General features: G+C 47.7%; 2 protein-coding genes across 7 annotated transcripts in view; one reads left to right on the top strand and one right to left on the bottom strand.

Annotated features, from left to right (window-relative positions):
• LOC119433329 (uncharacterized) overlaps window positions 1-16,217 on the bottom strand; it is an 82,738-nt gene that overhangs the window by 5,796 nt on the left and 60,725 nt on the right. For 2 of the 5 annotated variants that reach the window (XR_007464240.1, XR_007464241.1), the window contains one exon: window positions 1,108-1,157. The exons of 1 other annotated variant lie outside the window; for it this stretch is intronic. Coding sequence is in view for 2 of the 4 variants with exons in the window: in XM_049658550.1 (XP_049514507.1) it covers window positions 1,100-1,157 (58 nt within the window). In the remaining 2 variants the exon portion in view is untranslated. Of the gene's footprint in view, window positions 1-1,055; window positions 1,158-16,217 lie in introns of all 5 variants that reach the window. 2 more of the 5 variants (XM_049658549.1, XM_049658550.1) reach the window with 1 other exon arrangement.
• The window catches only part of LOC119432704 (ubiquitin-conjugating enzyme E2 Z), a 42,219-nt gene continuing 36,007 nt past the window's right edge, over window positions 10,006-16,217 (top strand). Inside the window, exons 1-2 of one of the 2 annotated variants that reach the window (XM_037699861.2) lie at window positions 10,006-10,436; window positions 14,608-15,640. In XM_037699861.2, coding sequence (XP_037555789.1) covers window positions 10,077-10,436; window positions 14,608-15,090 — 843 coding nt within the window. In that variant the 5' untranslated portion in view covers window positions 10,006-10,076 and the 3' untranslated portion in view covers window positions 15,091-15,640. Of the gene's footprint in view, window positions 10,437-14,607; window positions 15,641-16,217 lie in introns of those variants that run through there. The other variant, XM_049658551.1, reaches the window with a different exon arrangement.

The following is a 16,217-nucleotide window of genomic DNA, read 5'->3' as shown; positions in this document are numbered from 1 at the left end:
ATGTGTTGCCGTGTGCTGTTGAATAATTGCACAAACATTCCGTACTCTAGCTAAGAGAAGCAGTAGATCAGACAAGCGCCTTCTTCAAGCCTAAGTTTACTGAAAAAGGAACGGACATTAGAATTTAAGCCATTGTCAACAAAAAAAAAAAGAAAAAAAAAGAACAGGGAAGGTTATGCAGATCCAAAGCACTGTGGCAATCGATTTTATGCGAGAAGCATTTATAAGTGCATAGATGACTATCATCGTTTGGGGTTCTCTCAATCGCTGCGAGATGACTCAACACATTTTTATAAGACGAGTAATTATACTCCACGAGGCATACACAGGTAATATCCTTGCGCAGAGGAATATAGTTCCGGGCGTAACTGTCTGATTAATGACGGGATTAGATAATATTGTTATTGCTTGGAACATGAGACACACGCTACGACGATACATGACATGTTAGAGCCTTTACACATGCACGTCGTATCCTGCGAATTTGAGTTTATTCTCTCGAGTACAACAAGCAAGTTGTCGTACCATCACCGTCCAATACTATCACCGTCCAATACTATCGCCGTCATCTTTATTTTTTTTTTTTTTTGCCTTGCTGCTGTCGTCAGAAACGCGCTCGCATCACACGCAAAGTTGCTCGCCGTACGCAAGCATGTTCGTTCGTCTTGGCGTTCATTCGGTAAACCACCTCATTAACCTTCACACACCCGTTGCAGCACCGTCATGCCGCAAGGACAGAGAGTATAAAAGTCTTGGATTCTGCGAGGAGCCCATATGCCCCGAAACAAAGCCAACTCCACGTCCGGCCGATCCCGCCAAGCTAGTGATGCTTTGTCCCTTGGCACTGATGACCGGATGTTTCTGCCGGAGCGGCTTGTACGAAAGAAAGTCTGACAGGAAGTGCGTCCCGATGGACCAGTGCTGAAGCACCTAGAGCGGCTGCAGGCAGGTATAAAATACAGCTCCTCGGCAAAAACGCAAATAAAATCGGCACTATGAGCCACATCGAATGTGTCGGTTGCTTCTTTGCGCTGATAACAGTCATACCTGCATACCTGCGAGCGTGGTTGTGATTGCAGTTGTGAGCGTGGTTGTGAGTTCACTTACGAGCCTGGTTGCCATACTTGTGAGCTTGCGGAGGCAGTAATTGAGAGCATCTGAAAGGGAGAGAAAGAGAGCGAATTTCAACGAAAAGAAAGGCAGAGAGGTCGGGCATTTTGTACATTCCTCTAGCGAGCTACTCTGTGCTTGGGGAAGGGAAACGGATTGAAAGAGGAACAACGTGTCTGATGAAGACGGTAGAGGGAAGAGGCAAGCCAAGTAAGGCCTAGGTGGTCCGAAAACTAGATTTATAGTCACACCGAGGTCCCAAATATAAGGTCCTCTGAAATAGACAGGCTGTCTAGGCGGTCAACAACATCAGAAAAGCTCTGTCGATCAAGCATGTAACATTGCACACGCTTTGTACTATAGACTCCTACACATGACGCAGTTCACAGTCTGGAGAGACTATGACTAGCACTAAGTGCACGTAATGATGTTTATGTGCTTCTCCCAGCCAAAGCATGTGCATAAGTCTGGCGCTGCTGGATGCGCTGAAAAGAAAACAGGAAAAAGAGGGGGGCGGGGGGGAGGGGAGTGCACTCCTTCGTGTTCCCCAAATCTTTGTCACTTAGTTCCCAACGTTTGCCTCAATGATGTTGATATTGAAATGAATCTGTAGTGACGGGTGAATCTGAATTCACTTCGAAAACAATGAAATGCTGTAAACTTCCAAACGCAGACACAACTGGTAGTTCAACTCTGTCGTCGAGATCTTTCGTGTACCCCCGAGGATGAATTAAGAATACCCTGCTCATGCAGAACTGCACTTAGTTCTGTTAAAAAGAGAGAGAGAAAAAAAAAATTAATGGCAGCTTCACACTAGTGGTGCGAAGACTGGGCAAACAGCGAAGCTAGCAACCCCACCTAGCTTTATCTCGGCTCGGCCAAGTTGTTGAGAAGTTATGCTTCGAGACTCGGCCAGGCAGTGGCGCACCGACGGGGGGGGATTCGGGGGTTCGATACAATAGTCACCATAATTATCATCATAACATATGATATATCCTTACCAATCATAAAAAGTCGCAGTTTCGCCCCAAAGGCGAAGCATCGATTGCGATAGCAAATTAGCAGAGAGCCATACGAATTAAGGATAGTACTTTTATCGGCCGTATCAACTTGTAAACGTTCGCTTGCTAACTAAATTAACAAGCATGGTGTCAGCGCGCAAAACAAACACAAACACATCACACTCGATGACCGCGGACACTATAGCTGGCAAAACGCTGGCGTGAAGAAACGCGGCAGCAGCAGCGAGCCAAGTGACCTTCGTGCAGTCTATCGCTTCAACGCAAACGGAGTGCCGAGAACACACAGCACGCACAAGGCTACGAGCCGCCGACGCACCTAGACTGTGCCCCCAACGCAGATCGCTCTCGATATACGGCTGCACGGCCGCGCGCAGCCGCCGCATACAAACTTGCAGGCGGTGTAAAACGCTGCCCAGCGGGGAACAGCAGATGAAGCTGCTTGATTTTTCGTCAGAAACATCGTCCTTAGGCACGGTGCCCCAACGGTAGTAATTACTGACACAGGAACCGCGTTCACGGCCGATCTTCGAGATGCAGTTCTCAAACTCAGCGGCACAGCCCACCGGAAAACGACAGTTTATAATCCCCAGATGAATGGACTAACGGATCGTTTGAACAAGACACTCGCAGACATTCTTTGCATGTACTTTGAGGTGGAACATAAGAACTGGGACTATAGATATTGCCTTTAGTAACCTTCGCATATAACACCACTAAACAGGAAACGACTCATATGACAACGTTCAGATTGGTACACGGTCGCGAAACCAGGACTACGTTGAATGCAACGTTGCCACACGAGTACGACGACATCCACGCAGATGCCGAAGAATTTACCCAACGTGCCGAAGAAGCCAGACAGCTTGCACGTGTACGCATCCGCCACCAGCAAGACAAGGACGCAATGCGGTATAATCGTGAGCACAAATTCGCCGCCTATACACACCCGGCGAGAGAGTGTGCGTCCGGATACCCATTCGGCGTCGGAGACTTTTTGAAAAGCTGATAAGCGATATTCTGGACCATACACAGGATCATCCGACACCTGAACGACGTGAACTACGAGGTCGTGCCAGACGGTGAAACTTGTTCGCGGCGCCAAGAGCACCCACCCGAAGTAGTGCCTGTGGTGCGCATGAAGCCGTACTTTTTCCAAGTGACTCACGTTTTAGTGTCTCGTACATGCATACGCTTAAGTTGCGGATCGGGGCGATGCTTCCCTTAGAAGGGAGGCAAATGCAGCGTCTGTCGTACGGCAGACACGACGACGATAACGAGACACATCGGCACTTGTGAAAAACATATAGAGAGCAAGAAGAAGAAGAAGCCACTAGCGCGTGGTATTACAAGCCGTCAGTTCTTGTTACTGTTCCTGCTTACAAGTTCGCTTGACCCACGAGTTTGGTGACGCCGTGACAATATTTAAAACTGATTAGAAAAACGATGCAGGTCAGTAGCAGTAAAAGTGAAGCGGTGACTCTTCCAGGTCTCACGGGAAACGTGGAGTCGAGATTACGTGAAAATGTAATTATATTCCGAGAATGGGACAGCGTTTATGGAATTCCCGAATACCAGTTTAGTTGCCACATTCTCATACCGAGAACCGGATGAAAGTCAGCAAACTATACTGGCCCGAGGTTACCACTACATTATAGGCTGTTTCGACTACGCGTTAAAGTCCAACCATATACGTAGATTTTAGACGACAGGTTTCTAGGGCGGGTTACCGGCGCCAGCAACTACCACAGTTGATGGACCCCCACCTGTCTGACTGAAAACCGAACGCTTGCCCTGATTGACCAGTGTGTCGTTACAATTGAGCCAACTCGGGCCACTAATGCCCATCGGCAGTGAACTAAAGTACGAAGCATACGCCCACCGCCTCCCGCGATCGCAGGGGCAACATATTACGAGTATGCTCCCCCACGAGAACGGTGAGTGCCATGGGCGTCGAGGCGGTAATATACCAGATGTTTCGTTTTATGCGGGACGCTTCACATTAACGATTATAGTGTTATTAGGATTCTTAGTATAATGAACGCACTTTCTGGGATGTCTCCGCCAGCGTGGGTCACTCGGAATAGTTCATGGTCCAATGGGCCACCCAGTATGTGACACTATACATTTGATACTAGTACTTGCGCATTCGTGGCCAAACCTCCGCACTGGATGTGCCAAGATGACACAAGCATTATGCAGCTTTAAAGAAATATATTCAGGCGACAGCGTGCCATCCGCAAGGCAGCTCCGCGTTGCAGCCAGAATACCATTCAACAGTTTCAACGGGGATGCAGTGATCACAACTTGTATGCTGTGTCGTGGTCACCTTAGACATTGTGGTTGGCAGCGGGATTGCCACTTCGTGTGTCTGCGGTGGCCGCTAGGGTTTGTCTCTAAATTGCCTTATTGCTAATCACATTAACGTCGCCATTCACCGAGAGATAGATTCTGCCGTTTTTTTTTTTCTCCTATACTCACCTCGAGTTGTATTTTGCCGTTCACGTTTCCCAGACTGTACATCAGCTTTTGTAACTGAATTCCTCGCTATTGTCTTGGCCTCGAATAAATTGTGTCCACAGGATGTTAATGCTAATAATCACTGTGATCGACTCCTTCACAGTTTGTGCGCGCTTCGATACTCCTGAATCTTCTGTCACATCCCACTTGTTTGTGTGCATTGTTGCCGAATAATGTGTGTCAAGTTCGCTTCGAATTGATACCGGCACAAGAGGCAATCTGCAGTGAACGAGCTCGTCTGGCGTCGTATTCCCTGCTTGGATATATGCTACATGTTCTGCCACCTTCTGTGCTCGCGAACGCCAATTTTAGGCAGCTCCTATCGTTAAGGGAAAACTTAAATTTACCTCAGGAGCTCTTATTTAGATACGTTAAAAAGGAGAAATTGTTTTGTTCAGCATAGACTGTCCCGGATTTTACAAGGTTCGTCGTATTAAAAAAAAAAAAAAGGCTGAAATCTGTCGCCAGTATCGTTAAAAGATGTTCTATTAATCCATCATTTTCTTTAAAAATAAAACTCTTGAAAATCGCAACATTTAAAGAAAATCGAGTATCAAGTTCATAACTCTGTAACGTATAAGTAAAAATGGTATCAGAATGCTTAACACTGCACCACTATAACAATGAAAGCAGAATAAATTGATATATAGACCAGTCGATAATTTTACAGTGATTTATCAGTATGAAGTTTGCAAATCTCTCGTAAATATAAAAAGAAATCACGTAAACAGTCATCATATTTGTTCGCTTTAGATGTTCTAACACATGCAAGTAAGATAACTACGATGTCGGTTTTTTGGTATTCCGTTGTGGATTTGTAATTCCTGTGCTGGATTTCTTTTTAATGCCGATTTCCGATAATTATCGTAGAGCATTTCAGGCGATAAAGCAAGCATCTGCTTCCAACAGTTGCTAAAGTGATTTGTTTTGCTCCTAAATGCCACAAATTTCTATCGAATAGGTCCAACAGTTGTCTGATGAGAGCATTTCCGCGTTGCGCGTGTATTTCAGTATGTAAATCGGTGTTGGCCCCGAGCTAAAGCTTCCTCTCAAAGTGTGCTACATCATCCACCCTGCTATTGTTCGTCAACTTCCACCATTTACGTTACTACCGGTGGCGTGTAGATCAATGCTTCCTACGGCAGTGCGAGGTTAACTTGACCAGCTTCCAATGTAGAGTCTCAGCCATAAATTTTGCTGTTATCGATCCGGCATCTCGATTTATAGCCCTTACTATTTTAGTAAGGAAGAAGAAACGATTGACCACTTACTTAATTCACCGTTTCACTTCATTGTGCAAATTATTCCTTGAACTCCGTTATCGTCATATGTCGGGTTTTCTACAACGGAAGTTTATTCAAGCGAAGCTTGTATAGCCTCACAAGCGTCGGTGACGTTGTAAGTGTGACCACAAAAAACTCTGACTCGAGTCGGCGTCGGTTTTGTTGGTGTTGGCGTATGAAAAAACCCAAGCCACGTGAAAATAAAAGGTGCTCCATGGGCCACGAATACGAACCGCCAACTTTTTATTGTGATAGCAATTATATGGATACTCCAAAGCGGATTTGTGCCATCGGCGTCGCCGTCGTCGTCGCCGTGAGGTTCCGTATGACGTCAACGGCGATGAAATTGTCGCCGCGCTCTGGACACTGTACGTGCGAGTGAAAGGGCGCGAGGGGACGCGCGCTTTCACGGGGAGCGAACGCACGTCGGAGAGCAAACGCGTGTTCTGCGCCGTGCTCCCTGAAGGGCTGCAGAATTAAGCGTCTTTTTTCCTCCTTTACAATCACTATATATAGAGAGCAAACGCGACTTTTCCGCGCTGCCGCTAATAATTCCAGCGTAGAATTTCCCTTCTCTTTTGTCCTCGTAATGGCGAGGCCGCGTTTACGGGGTATGAGTCATTCATTGTCTCACGTAACGGACAGATTTAATTTTGAAGAAATTTCGTGGAAATCCATCCAGAATGAACGCGCTTGGGAAAGGCCTCGTCGGGCAAGTCGAGGGAGGAAGGCTTGTCTGATGGTGGCTGACGGGCACAGGACGAGATGCGGGTAGCGCTGGCGGTGGGAACGCAGGCAGCGATTCGCACACCGTGCGGTCAGCCACTGAAAGAGGGTAGTACGACGGCTGTACGAGCCGTGCCGTCGTTCCTACTCAGAAGGGCGAAGGCGGCGAGCCGAACGGCGGCTGCGACGACCAGCGTGGCAAGCTTCTGGAACGACACTGCGCGTGCCGAGCTTGATCCTCAAGCACGCGCTGCGCTTCCTTATTTTTCACTTCTTTGACAGCCGGCGCCAAGGCACCGGCTGAGAGTGCCGACCAGAGCGCTCAGCGTTGCGGCGTCGGTGGGCGCTACACCGTGTATACCGACAGATTCATTCTATTCCCGCCAGAACTTGCGTTCTAGGCATCTGAAAGAATGCACGGATGCAATTTTCCGTGAACTTGATAATGGAAACTTGTCTCATGTGGAGGGAGAAATCGACGGATCTTCAGACAGCGGTGATGAGTTTGAGCAGCCTGAGTCAGATATTTCACGTTATCAATGCCTCAGTTGTGAACCCATGGCTGGAGTATAGAAGTGATGCAGCTGCACGAGGACTGATGCCTGGCAAGCAACTGGACTTACTGGACTTCACCCTCCATATTACTGAAGCACTTGCACGAGCCGACAGCCGGCCAACGGGGCAAAAGCGAGGAAGGCCGTCACTCTCCCCTCTGGTGACTTCGAAAAAAGCAAGATATGCTGAAAATAGGCCTGTACAAGACGTCAGGTTTGATCAGGTTAAGCGTCTTTTCCTCCTTTACAATCACTATATATAGAGAGCAAACGCGACTTTTTCCGCGCTGCCGCTAATAATTCCAGCGTAGAATTTCCCTTCTCTTTTGTCCTCGTAATGGCGAGGCCGCGTTTACGGGGGTATGAGTCATTCATTGTCTCACGTAACGGACAGATTTAATTTTGAAGAAATTTCGTGGAAATCCATCCAGAATGAACGCGCTTGGGAAAGGCCTCGTCGTCGACGTGCCGATTCTAGCGTGAGGGCTTCAGAGGCTCAGGCCATACGTCATCGAAGAGCCGCGGACCCCGAGGTGCGGGAACGCGACGTTGAGGCCTCATGTCAGCGTCGTCTAGCCCTCCAGGAACCCGACAAAGGTGGTGAACAACTCGACAATAACGCTAGCGCCAAATTTCCCGGTGCGACGGCGAGGTTTCAACGCGAGTTTCTCAACCGGAACGTCGTAGCCAGCTGCAGTGCGTGTGACGGGTTGTGGTTCGAGCACAACGTTGTACTCGTCAGTGCAATTCGTTCGGAGGAACACCGAAGAAACACACGACAAGCTTCGCTTACTCCCATTTCCTCGACAGGAGAAGGGCTAATAATTTTTTATCGTTTTGGAGCTCGACAATTTGGGCACAGGGCAATTTGAAGTACACTAAAATCACAGAAACCGCGAGAATTACTAGGGGGTGGCGCCTTTGCTGCGATTTTTCAATTATTATTATTATTATTATTATTATTATTATTATTATTATTATTATTATTATTATTATATTTCCGCATCAAGTATGTCCCTTGATTTCTCCCCCCAAAATTTTGTTATTTACAGCTACTCATTGTGTAGCCAACCTTCTCGTCGGTATGTGCTATAAGGAAGGAATCAACATCGATATGAGCAAAACAACTAATAAGCGCGTTCCCGCGTTTCACGTGACAGTGTGATAGGGACTGTTTCGAGAACTGTGCGATTTTCTTACTTTTTTTAAATGCGATTAGCATTTGTTGGGAGCGTCATGTTATTTTCGGGTAACTCCGTGCGTTTCCACCATCTTACACGTCAAGTTGGAATACTAGGTATGTGCCAGTGGATAGAGGTGCCAGGATGTACAAACAGAACACGACGCAAGAAGCGAAGGAGTCCGCAACCAAACACAGGATAAGTCAGCTACGGAGTGAGTGAGTAAAACCTTTATTGAAAATAAATAAATAAAAGAAGGCACGCTGGTTGGGGCCCCTATTCCAGGGCTCCACTGGCACGAGCGGCTCGCTGGGCTTGGTCCAGAAGAGCCAATTGGCTCTCCCGGCCCTCGTCCGCAAGCCATGCCTCCCACTGCCCATTCCTCATGAGTGGATGTTTCAGTATTATTGGGCTGTCTATGTGCGGAGGCCTCTTAGGACACTCCCATGTGATGTTTTTTAGTGTGGGTATTTCTGTGCACCACGGGCACTCGTCAATGAACCTCGTGGGGTGTATTCTGTGTATTTGGTGCAGGTTGGGTTATGTATTCGTCTGAATACGACACCAGTCCCTCTCCTGTTGGCTGTTCAAATTCGAGTGAGGATGTCCAAAACGTCTCCGCTGCTGCCTTTGCTGTAAAAGGATGCCACGAGAATTCAGTGGAAGGTCGTCGCTGGGCCCTGCTGTTGCTCGGACGTTTAATCCTCGAGCAATAGGGTCTGCCCTCGCGTTCCCTGCCAGTCCCTCGTGTGCTGGACACCATATGATAGTGCGGTGACATTTAGTCGATTGCCCAAAATTTTGATTAGTGACTGGGGTGCCATCTCATTTAGAAACAGGCGGCAAGCTGCTTGTGAGTCGGATAATATGACAGCCGAATTGGATTGGTGCTCGGCGTCCTGAATGGCCAAGGCGATGGCTGCAGCCTCTGCCACGCATGCCGATGAGGTTTTGAAGGATGCCGTTGTAACGTTGTTCTGACACGTAGAGACTACGGTGAACGTGTCGGAGCTGGTTCGACTAGCATCCGTGTAATACACTCCCGGTCCCATGCCGAAACGTTTGTGAAGAGTCTTTGCCCTTGCTCTGCGTCGTCCGGGATGGTACTCGGGGTGCATGTTCTTGGGAATTGGGGCCACCGCGATGTGCGATCGAACATTTCGGTCTATCTGTGCCGTCTGCTCTCCGCAATACTGGGGCCTCAGTGTGAAGCCTAACCTCGCCAATACTTCCCTGCCCTGAGTTGAGTCAGCTACGGAGAAGTGAAAAAGTTGTTGTTGTTGTTGTGTTCGCCATCAAAAGCAGCCGACTGTGGAGAAAGAAGTGAGCATAATGGAACCAGAGCGTGCAATGAGCGCGAAGCGATGGGCTACACAGACGTGAAGACGACGTGGGACACAGAAATCGAAAAAGTTGGCTACACACAAGTGAAGAGTTAGGCAATATGCTGTGTCGCTTGATTTCTTCAATGCTAATTACATTAGCGTCGACACTCATTGCAAGATGGGTGCGTGTCGGAATTTGTTCTTTGATTTTATGGGGCCCGATCGATCCGCTCGCGCGATCGGCCGCTTCATAGGGCAGCGGCGGCATCCCCATCACCACCGCCACGACCATTCGACCGGACATCGCAGTTAGTCGAGCCGTGTGCAGCGGGTCGCCGCCCGAGCAGCCAAACAAAGAATGGCGAATTCCACGGCAAGAGGCGGTCTGGGCAAGGACGGCAGGCTTCAGAATTCCTGGGACCCGATGGACTTCGTGAACGAGGTCCCGACGCCTGCGTGTCTGATGAGAGTGACGCGGGACATAGCCGACATCAAGGCCGACCCGCTGCCCGGCATCCACATCTCGCCCGAGGAGAGCGACCTCACCAGGATCCACGCTCTCGTGGTGGGACCGGAGGGCACGCCGTACGAGGGCGGCTTCTTCCACTTCTTTCTCAAGTGTCCGCCAAACTACCCGGTTCAGCCGCCCCGAGTGCGCCTGATGACCACGGACGCCGGCAGAGTGCGCTTCAACCCGAACCTCTACGCCAACGGCAAGGTACACATGTCCTTTTTCCAGAAACATGTGAAGAACACAAGCAGAGCTCAGAGTCCCCTGTAACGTTAGCGGTGATCGTGGCTTGCGCCCCAGTTGAATATCAGAACTACCCCCTCTCTATTTTTACAGCGAAGCTGTTAAGGGCTCAGTCTTCGATGGTCGCGTCCAAGATGTAGAAAAAAAACTTATTGGCCGTATGCTGTATGTGCGATTGAAAGCGCGCGAGGGATGCACGCTTTCACGGGGAGCGAACGCACGGCGGAAGAAGAAGAAATGAACTTATTTATAACGTGAAAAGATTAATGTTGTTGGGGCCCTTAGTCCAGGGCCGCAATGGCTGCCGCCACCGCTCTTGCTCGTCGAATCAGGGCCAGCCAGACCTGAGGCTCGGAGCGACGCAGGATCGCCTCCCACTGCGCATATGTTGGTTGGGGGGATTTTAGAATGGGGATATCCGTTGGTAGTTTTTGGCACTCAATCGTGACGTGGAACGTCGTCGGCGGATCGCACGGCGGCGAGCAAACGCGAACGCACGGCGGAGAGCAAATGCCGTGGGGGGACGGGAGGGAGGGAGGGGAGGCGAATTATATCTGCGGCACCAAATGCGTATCTTGCGACCGGGCGCAAGGGGAACTGGCGACTCAATCCGGTGTCTTATCCGGTGTACCACAGGGGTCAGTGTTGGGACCCCTGCTGTTTCTTATCTATGTAAATGATATTGCTAAAAATGTGGATCCTAATGTCAAGGTGAAATTGTTTGCTGATGATTGTGTCATTTATTCTGCTGTCAGAAGTTCTTCATGCCAGGATACACTTAACACTAGTCTTTGTAAACTTGCGGACTGGTGCGACGACAGAGGAATGCAAATAAACTTTTCCAAAACAGTGTAAATGACAATAACATTGAAACGAAAACCGCTACTTTATACTTACCACATTGGCAATCGGAGCCTTGAATCTATTACCTCTGTTAAACACTTAGGCATAACAATTAACAGTAACCTCAAATGGGACGCCCATATTGACAACATATGCAATAAAGCATTCAAAAAGCTTTGCTTTCTACGTAGAAAGCTAAAGAAGTCACCATCTGTCAAGCTGCAAGCTTATCTTTCCCTCGTTCGCCCAGTCCTAGAGTATGCTTCCATAGTGTGGGACCCGTACTGTAAAAAGGAAATTGATAAACTTGAACGAATTCAGCGTCTGGCTGCAAGGTTTATTTGCTCCGATTACAAAACATCATCATCAATTTCTGGTATGTTAGGCCAACTTGGACTGGATCCGCTCCATGTGCGCCGTAAAATCGCCAGGCTGAATTTTTTTTACTCATTGTTTCACAATCAAACAGGTTTAGCAAATGCCACATATATTACGCATGTTCCACACAGGTCGTCACGTATTTTTCATTCTAAAGTAGTCCAGTCATACTTTCCCGCACTAAAATCTTTCAGAAATCATTTTTTCCACTCACGAGTGAAGAATGGAATCACCGGAATTTGTTGTTGAATGCACATCTTATGTTTCATTTGAAAAACTGCAAAAAAAAACAATCTTTTGTAAACCCTCTCCTGCTTGGGCAGCATTGCTGCCTGCAGTATTGTGTAAATAAGTTAATAAATAAATAAATAAATAAATAAATAAATAAATAAATAAATAAATAAATAAATAAATAAATAAATAAATAAATAAATAAATCTCCCACGGGAAAGGAGGACAGCGGGAAGGGAGCGCGGGAGGGAGGGGTTGCGGCTTCTGCTCTGCGAGAAACTTGTACTTTGCCCCGCGCCGGGCGGTCGCGCGCACCGTATCTTGAAAGCGATCTGCAACACAGCTCTTGCCTTTGTATGCGGTGTACTTTCGCCGCTCAGTTTCCGTTGAAGCGATAGACCGCGTGAACCTTCGCTCACTGCTGCTGGCGCGCTTGCTCAAGCCAGCGTTTTGACAGCGGTTGTTTGCGGTCACACAAACAACGCGCAGAACCGTTGTCGACGGCGGCGGCGTTTTGCCCGCGTTCGCACCGAACGCGCGTGGCGTTGCTGATGTGTTTATGAAGAACGTGCCATACACCCTATGGCGGTGTGCCGTAGCGACCATAAGGCCATGGTCCATGTGGTCACTAAATAAATGAAAACCACCGGCTCATATATATTTCTCATTCTTCAATAGTTCAAATAACCAATTACACCATCACATCTTAATAGTCATAATTGAGAATACATAATTTCCACCACAATACAGCTTCACTGGTCTTCCATCACCACCACAGTGGAAGGACTGACAGTTTTAACGCGATAGCGTTTAGGACCCCGTGTCGCAGAAAATCCGGCGTCGGCTTTGGCGATCGCGGCCGAGAGAGTCATCCGCAACCAGGCAGACCCTCCAAATATTATTGCGATAGCAATTATATGGACACTCAAAAGCAGATTTCTGCCGTCGGCGTCGCCATCGCCGTCGCCGTCGCCGTGAGGTTCCGTATGACGTCATTTGGAGATGAAATCGTCGCCGCGCGCCGAACGCTGTATGTGCGAGTCAAAGAGCGCGAGGGGCGCGTCTTTCACGGGGAGTGAACGCACGGCGGAGAACAAACGCGCGTTCTGCGCCGTGCTCGCTTAAGGGCTGCAGAAGTAGGCGTCTCTTTTCTCCTTTACAATCACCATATATGTAGGGCAAACGCGCCTTCTTCAGACGCGCGAGAGGCCGTGGGGGAGGGGGAGGGAAGGGAGCCGACGTTTAGCTGCGGCACCAAGTGCCTATTTATATCAGAGGCTCCAGCAACAGTCACCAACGCCGCACGCATTTTGAGCTAACGCGGGCAAAACGCCGATGGCGTCGACAACAGTTCTGCGTGTTGTTGCTACCAAAGCCGCTCACCTTACTTCGTATGACATTGCTGTGTTGCTATCGCATTCATTGCTTCGCCCTTAGGGCGAAACTGTGACATTTTTTTATTTTACCACAGAAGTTGCTCACACTTTGTCTTGCATTCTTTACAAAGTTATTCTTCAGAATTTTGAGAGTGACAGCCCACAAACAATTGTCATGAAACAAAACACCGACAGCGCATGCCTCTTATTCTAAATCTTCTCAGGCTGAAATATTAAAGATGCAAACAATAAAAGAAGGCCGGCCCAAGAAAGAGGCCGCGTTGCTACCAGAAAGCGCGCCTTCGTGCATAGCGTTCACCGCCAGCGTTTCCCAGTAAACATTACGGTTACATAAGCTGCTGTTGCCGGGAAGTGTGAGAAACAGTCAAGGATCTTTGAATGCCAACGCGTTCCAATCTTTAAGGCGAAGCTTAAGCGTCCTTCAAATTTGTTTTCTTGGTTTTGTCAAATGTTTGCCAAATTATACAGAAAGATATACCACGTCTTTCACGTCACTTGAACCAAACTTTAAAAGTAGAGTGATCTAATTCAGAAAAATAGCACCAACGGTACAATTTTCATGGTTGTCTGAAGTTACGCAGAGTATTTATTGATGTCACAAGTTTAAATTTTGCATAGTTTAACCTGTAATTCGTTTTCTACTTATAATTCAGGAACGTGGCAAAAGTTGGGCTTCATAACAGTCTTTATGGGCAAGCGGCCCATCCAAAGGCGTATGGGCGCAATGACGTATATGTATATATATATATATATATATATATATCAGGTAATTAGTTATAAACTTCATTAGTGAATTTCTGTTAATTATTCGATTATGCATTTCAGTTTCTTGTGCAAGTAATGTCCGCCTCTTCGAGTAGACCAGCTTATATGAACTAGAATTGTGCTATCTGCCACAGGCTACCTTTAAGAATTTTTGAAACTGTTCGCTGAAACACCCTGTATATATATCCATGTATGAAGGTACGTATGCATGTGTGTGTGTGTGTGTGTGTGTGTGTGTGTGTGTGTGTGTGTGTGTGTGTGTGTGTGTGTGTGTGTGTGTGTGTGTGTGTGTGTGTGTGTGTGTGTGTGTGTGTGTGTGTGTGTGTGTGTGTGTGTGTGTGTGTGTGTGTGTCATCAGAGCCGGAAAAAAAAACGACCAACTGCTTAGGCGACTTGCATTGCTTAGGATTACTTCGCATCTTTGCTACTCTTCTCCTGAGGCATTTGCGCTTTCCCCTAATAAACTAGTCTCGCAGATGAGTCTCTAAAAGGGTTCTAAAGATATGTAAAATTGTTTACAGGTGTGTCTCAGCATCCTCGGCACATTTCCCGGACCAGCCTGGAGCCCAGCACAGGGCATAGGCAGCGTCCTGGTCTCGATACAATCGCTGCTCAACGAGCAGCCTTTCTACAACGAGCCAGGTATGGCACAACTGGGATGGCGGGTAGAGTCCCAGCAGTACAACGACAGAGTGCAACACGACACCGTCAGGGTGGCCATCTGCGACGCAGTGGGAGCATCCCTTAAGAACGACCCTCCCTGCCCGCGAGACCTGGCGGAGGTCATCCTGAAGACGTTTGCCGAGTCGTACAACAAGTACGAGCAGAAGGTTCAATCCCTGATCCTGAACAATACCGGCACGTCATGGGCTCAGTACCTGGGCTTTACAACCACGTACAAATATGAGCCACTGCTCAAGAGGCTTCAGGATCTCCGCAAGCTGGTGAATGAGAAGATTGAAGCTCAAGCCGCTGCTCAAGCCCCAGCTCAAACTACTGATTAGGTGCTGACTGTCGGGAGTTCGCGCTCTAGGCTCGCGAAACAAAGTACTTGCAGAACGCAGAAAACAAAAATTTTCGATTATATTTTTAGTCATTAAGTTGCGTAAGAAAACTTCGTGCAGAAAGCACACATGTATATCATGTTCGCGGGAACCCTCCGCCTAAATTAAATTCAGACATGTTTCTGTCGACGATTGCGCTCTACAACGCACTATAGCGCAGCTGATTTCTCCTCAATGGGCAATCAGTTTCGAGTAAAAACTTTTTTTAGTCTACGTAGAATCCTACGTTGATCAGTACCGATAAACAAGATAAGTTCACCTTTCGACAGTTTTCGCGTCAGTTTGAAAGTTTGGAAATCTTTGTGAACAAGTGAAGGCAACGTTAAAGCAACGTACCGGTCTAGTCTAGCAGCAAAAGGCACTGTAACAGCTAGAAATTTCAGGCATAAACAGGGACCTGGAGGGTTGAACACGAAATGAAAAGTAGTGCACTGCCAGAAGACAGCTGCCACTTCGAGGAGCTTGTAGCACTTGCTTGTGAGCTATTACATTTTTACGCCATATTTGTTCTTTGTGAACTGTTTTTATTTCGTTTTGAATTACGACAATCTCAAAAGTGTTAACCTTATTTCAGCTTATTTCAGCGAACCAGAGTTCGGGTGATGCAAAGCTTTGCAGGTGGGTGAACCATGGCACGCAGATCAAGCTGCAGATGCGAAAGCGCGAAATGCATTCTATAATAAAAGCAAGAGGGCTTTGTACCACATTTGCTGAGGAAAGGCACAGCAGGTGAAATGAAATTATGACGGAAGTGACAGACATGGCGGCAATATTGTGTTCGCAAGGTTTGGAATATCCTCTCCATCATGCTCTGAACTCTCATTGAGAATATGAAAGAATGGTAACCGGACACTACAGTTTCAAAAGAATTCTACAGGGACGTCAAAGCATTAAAACAATTACAGGCTCAAAAGATTTGTGTTGCAAAAGTACTGGCGTTAGAGGACGTCAGTTTCGTCTTTTGCCGGTCAAGACCTAATATAAAGGCCTTATATAAGCACACTCAAAGTGACCGTATACTGGGATGATCAGAAGGAATCCCTAAACCCAAGTTTCACTCGATAGAC

Source organism: Dermacentor silvarum, chromosome 11 (assembly GCF_013339745.2).
Source record: "Dermacentor silvarum isolate Dsil-2018 chromosome 11, BIME_Dsil_1.4, whole genome shotgun sequence".
Classification (NCBI taxonomy): Eukaryota; Metazoa; Arthropoda; class Arachnida; order Ixodida; family Ixodidae; genus Dermacentor; species Dermacentor silvarum.
Note: the sequence above shows the minus strand (reverse complement) of the source record. Positions and strands in the feature narration are given on the sequence as shown.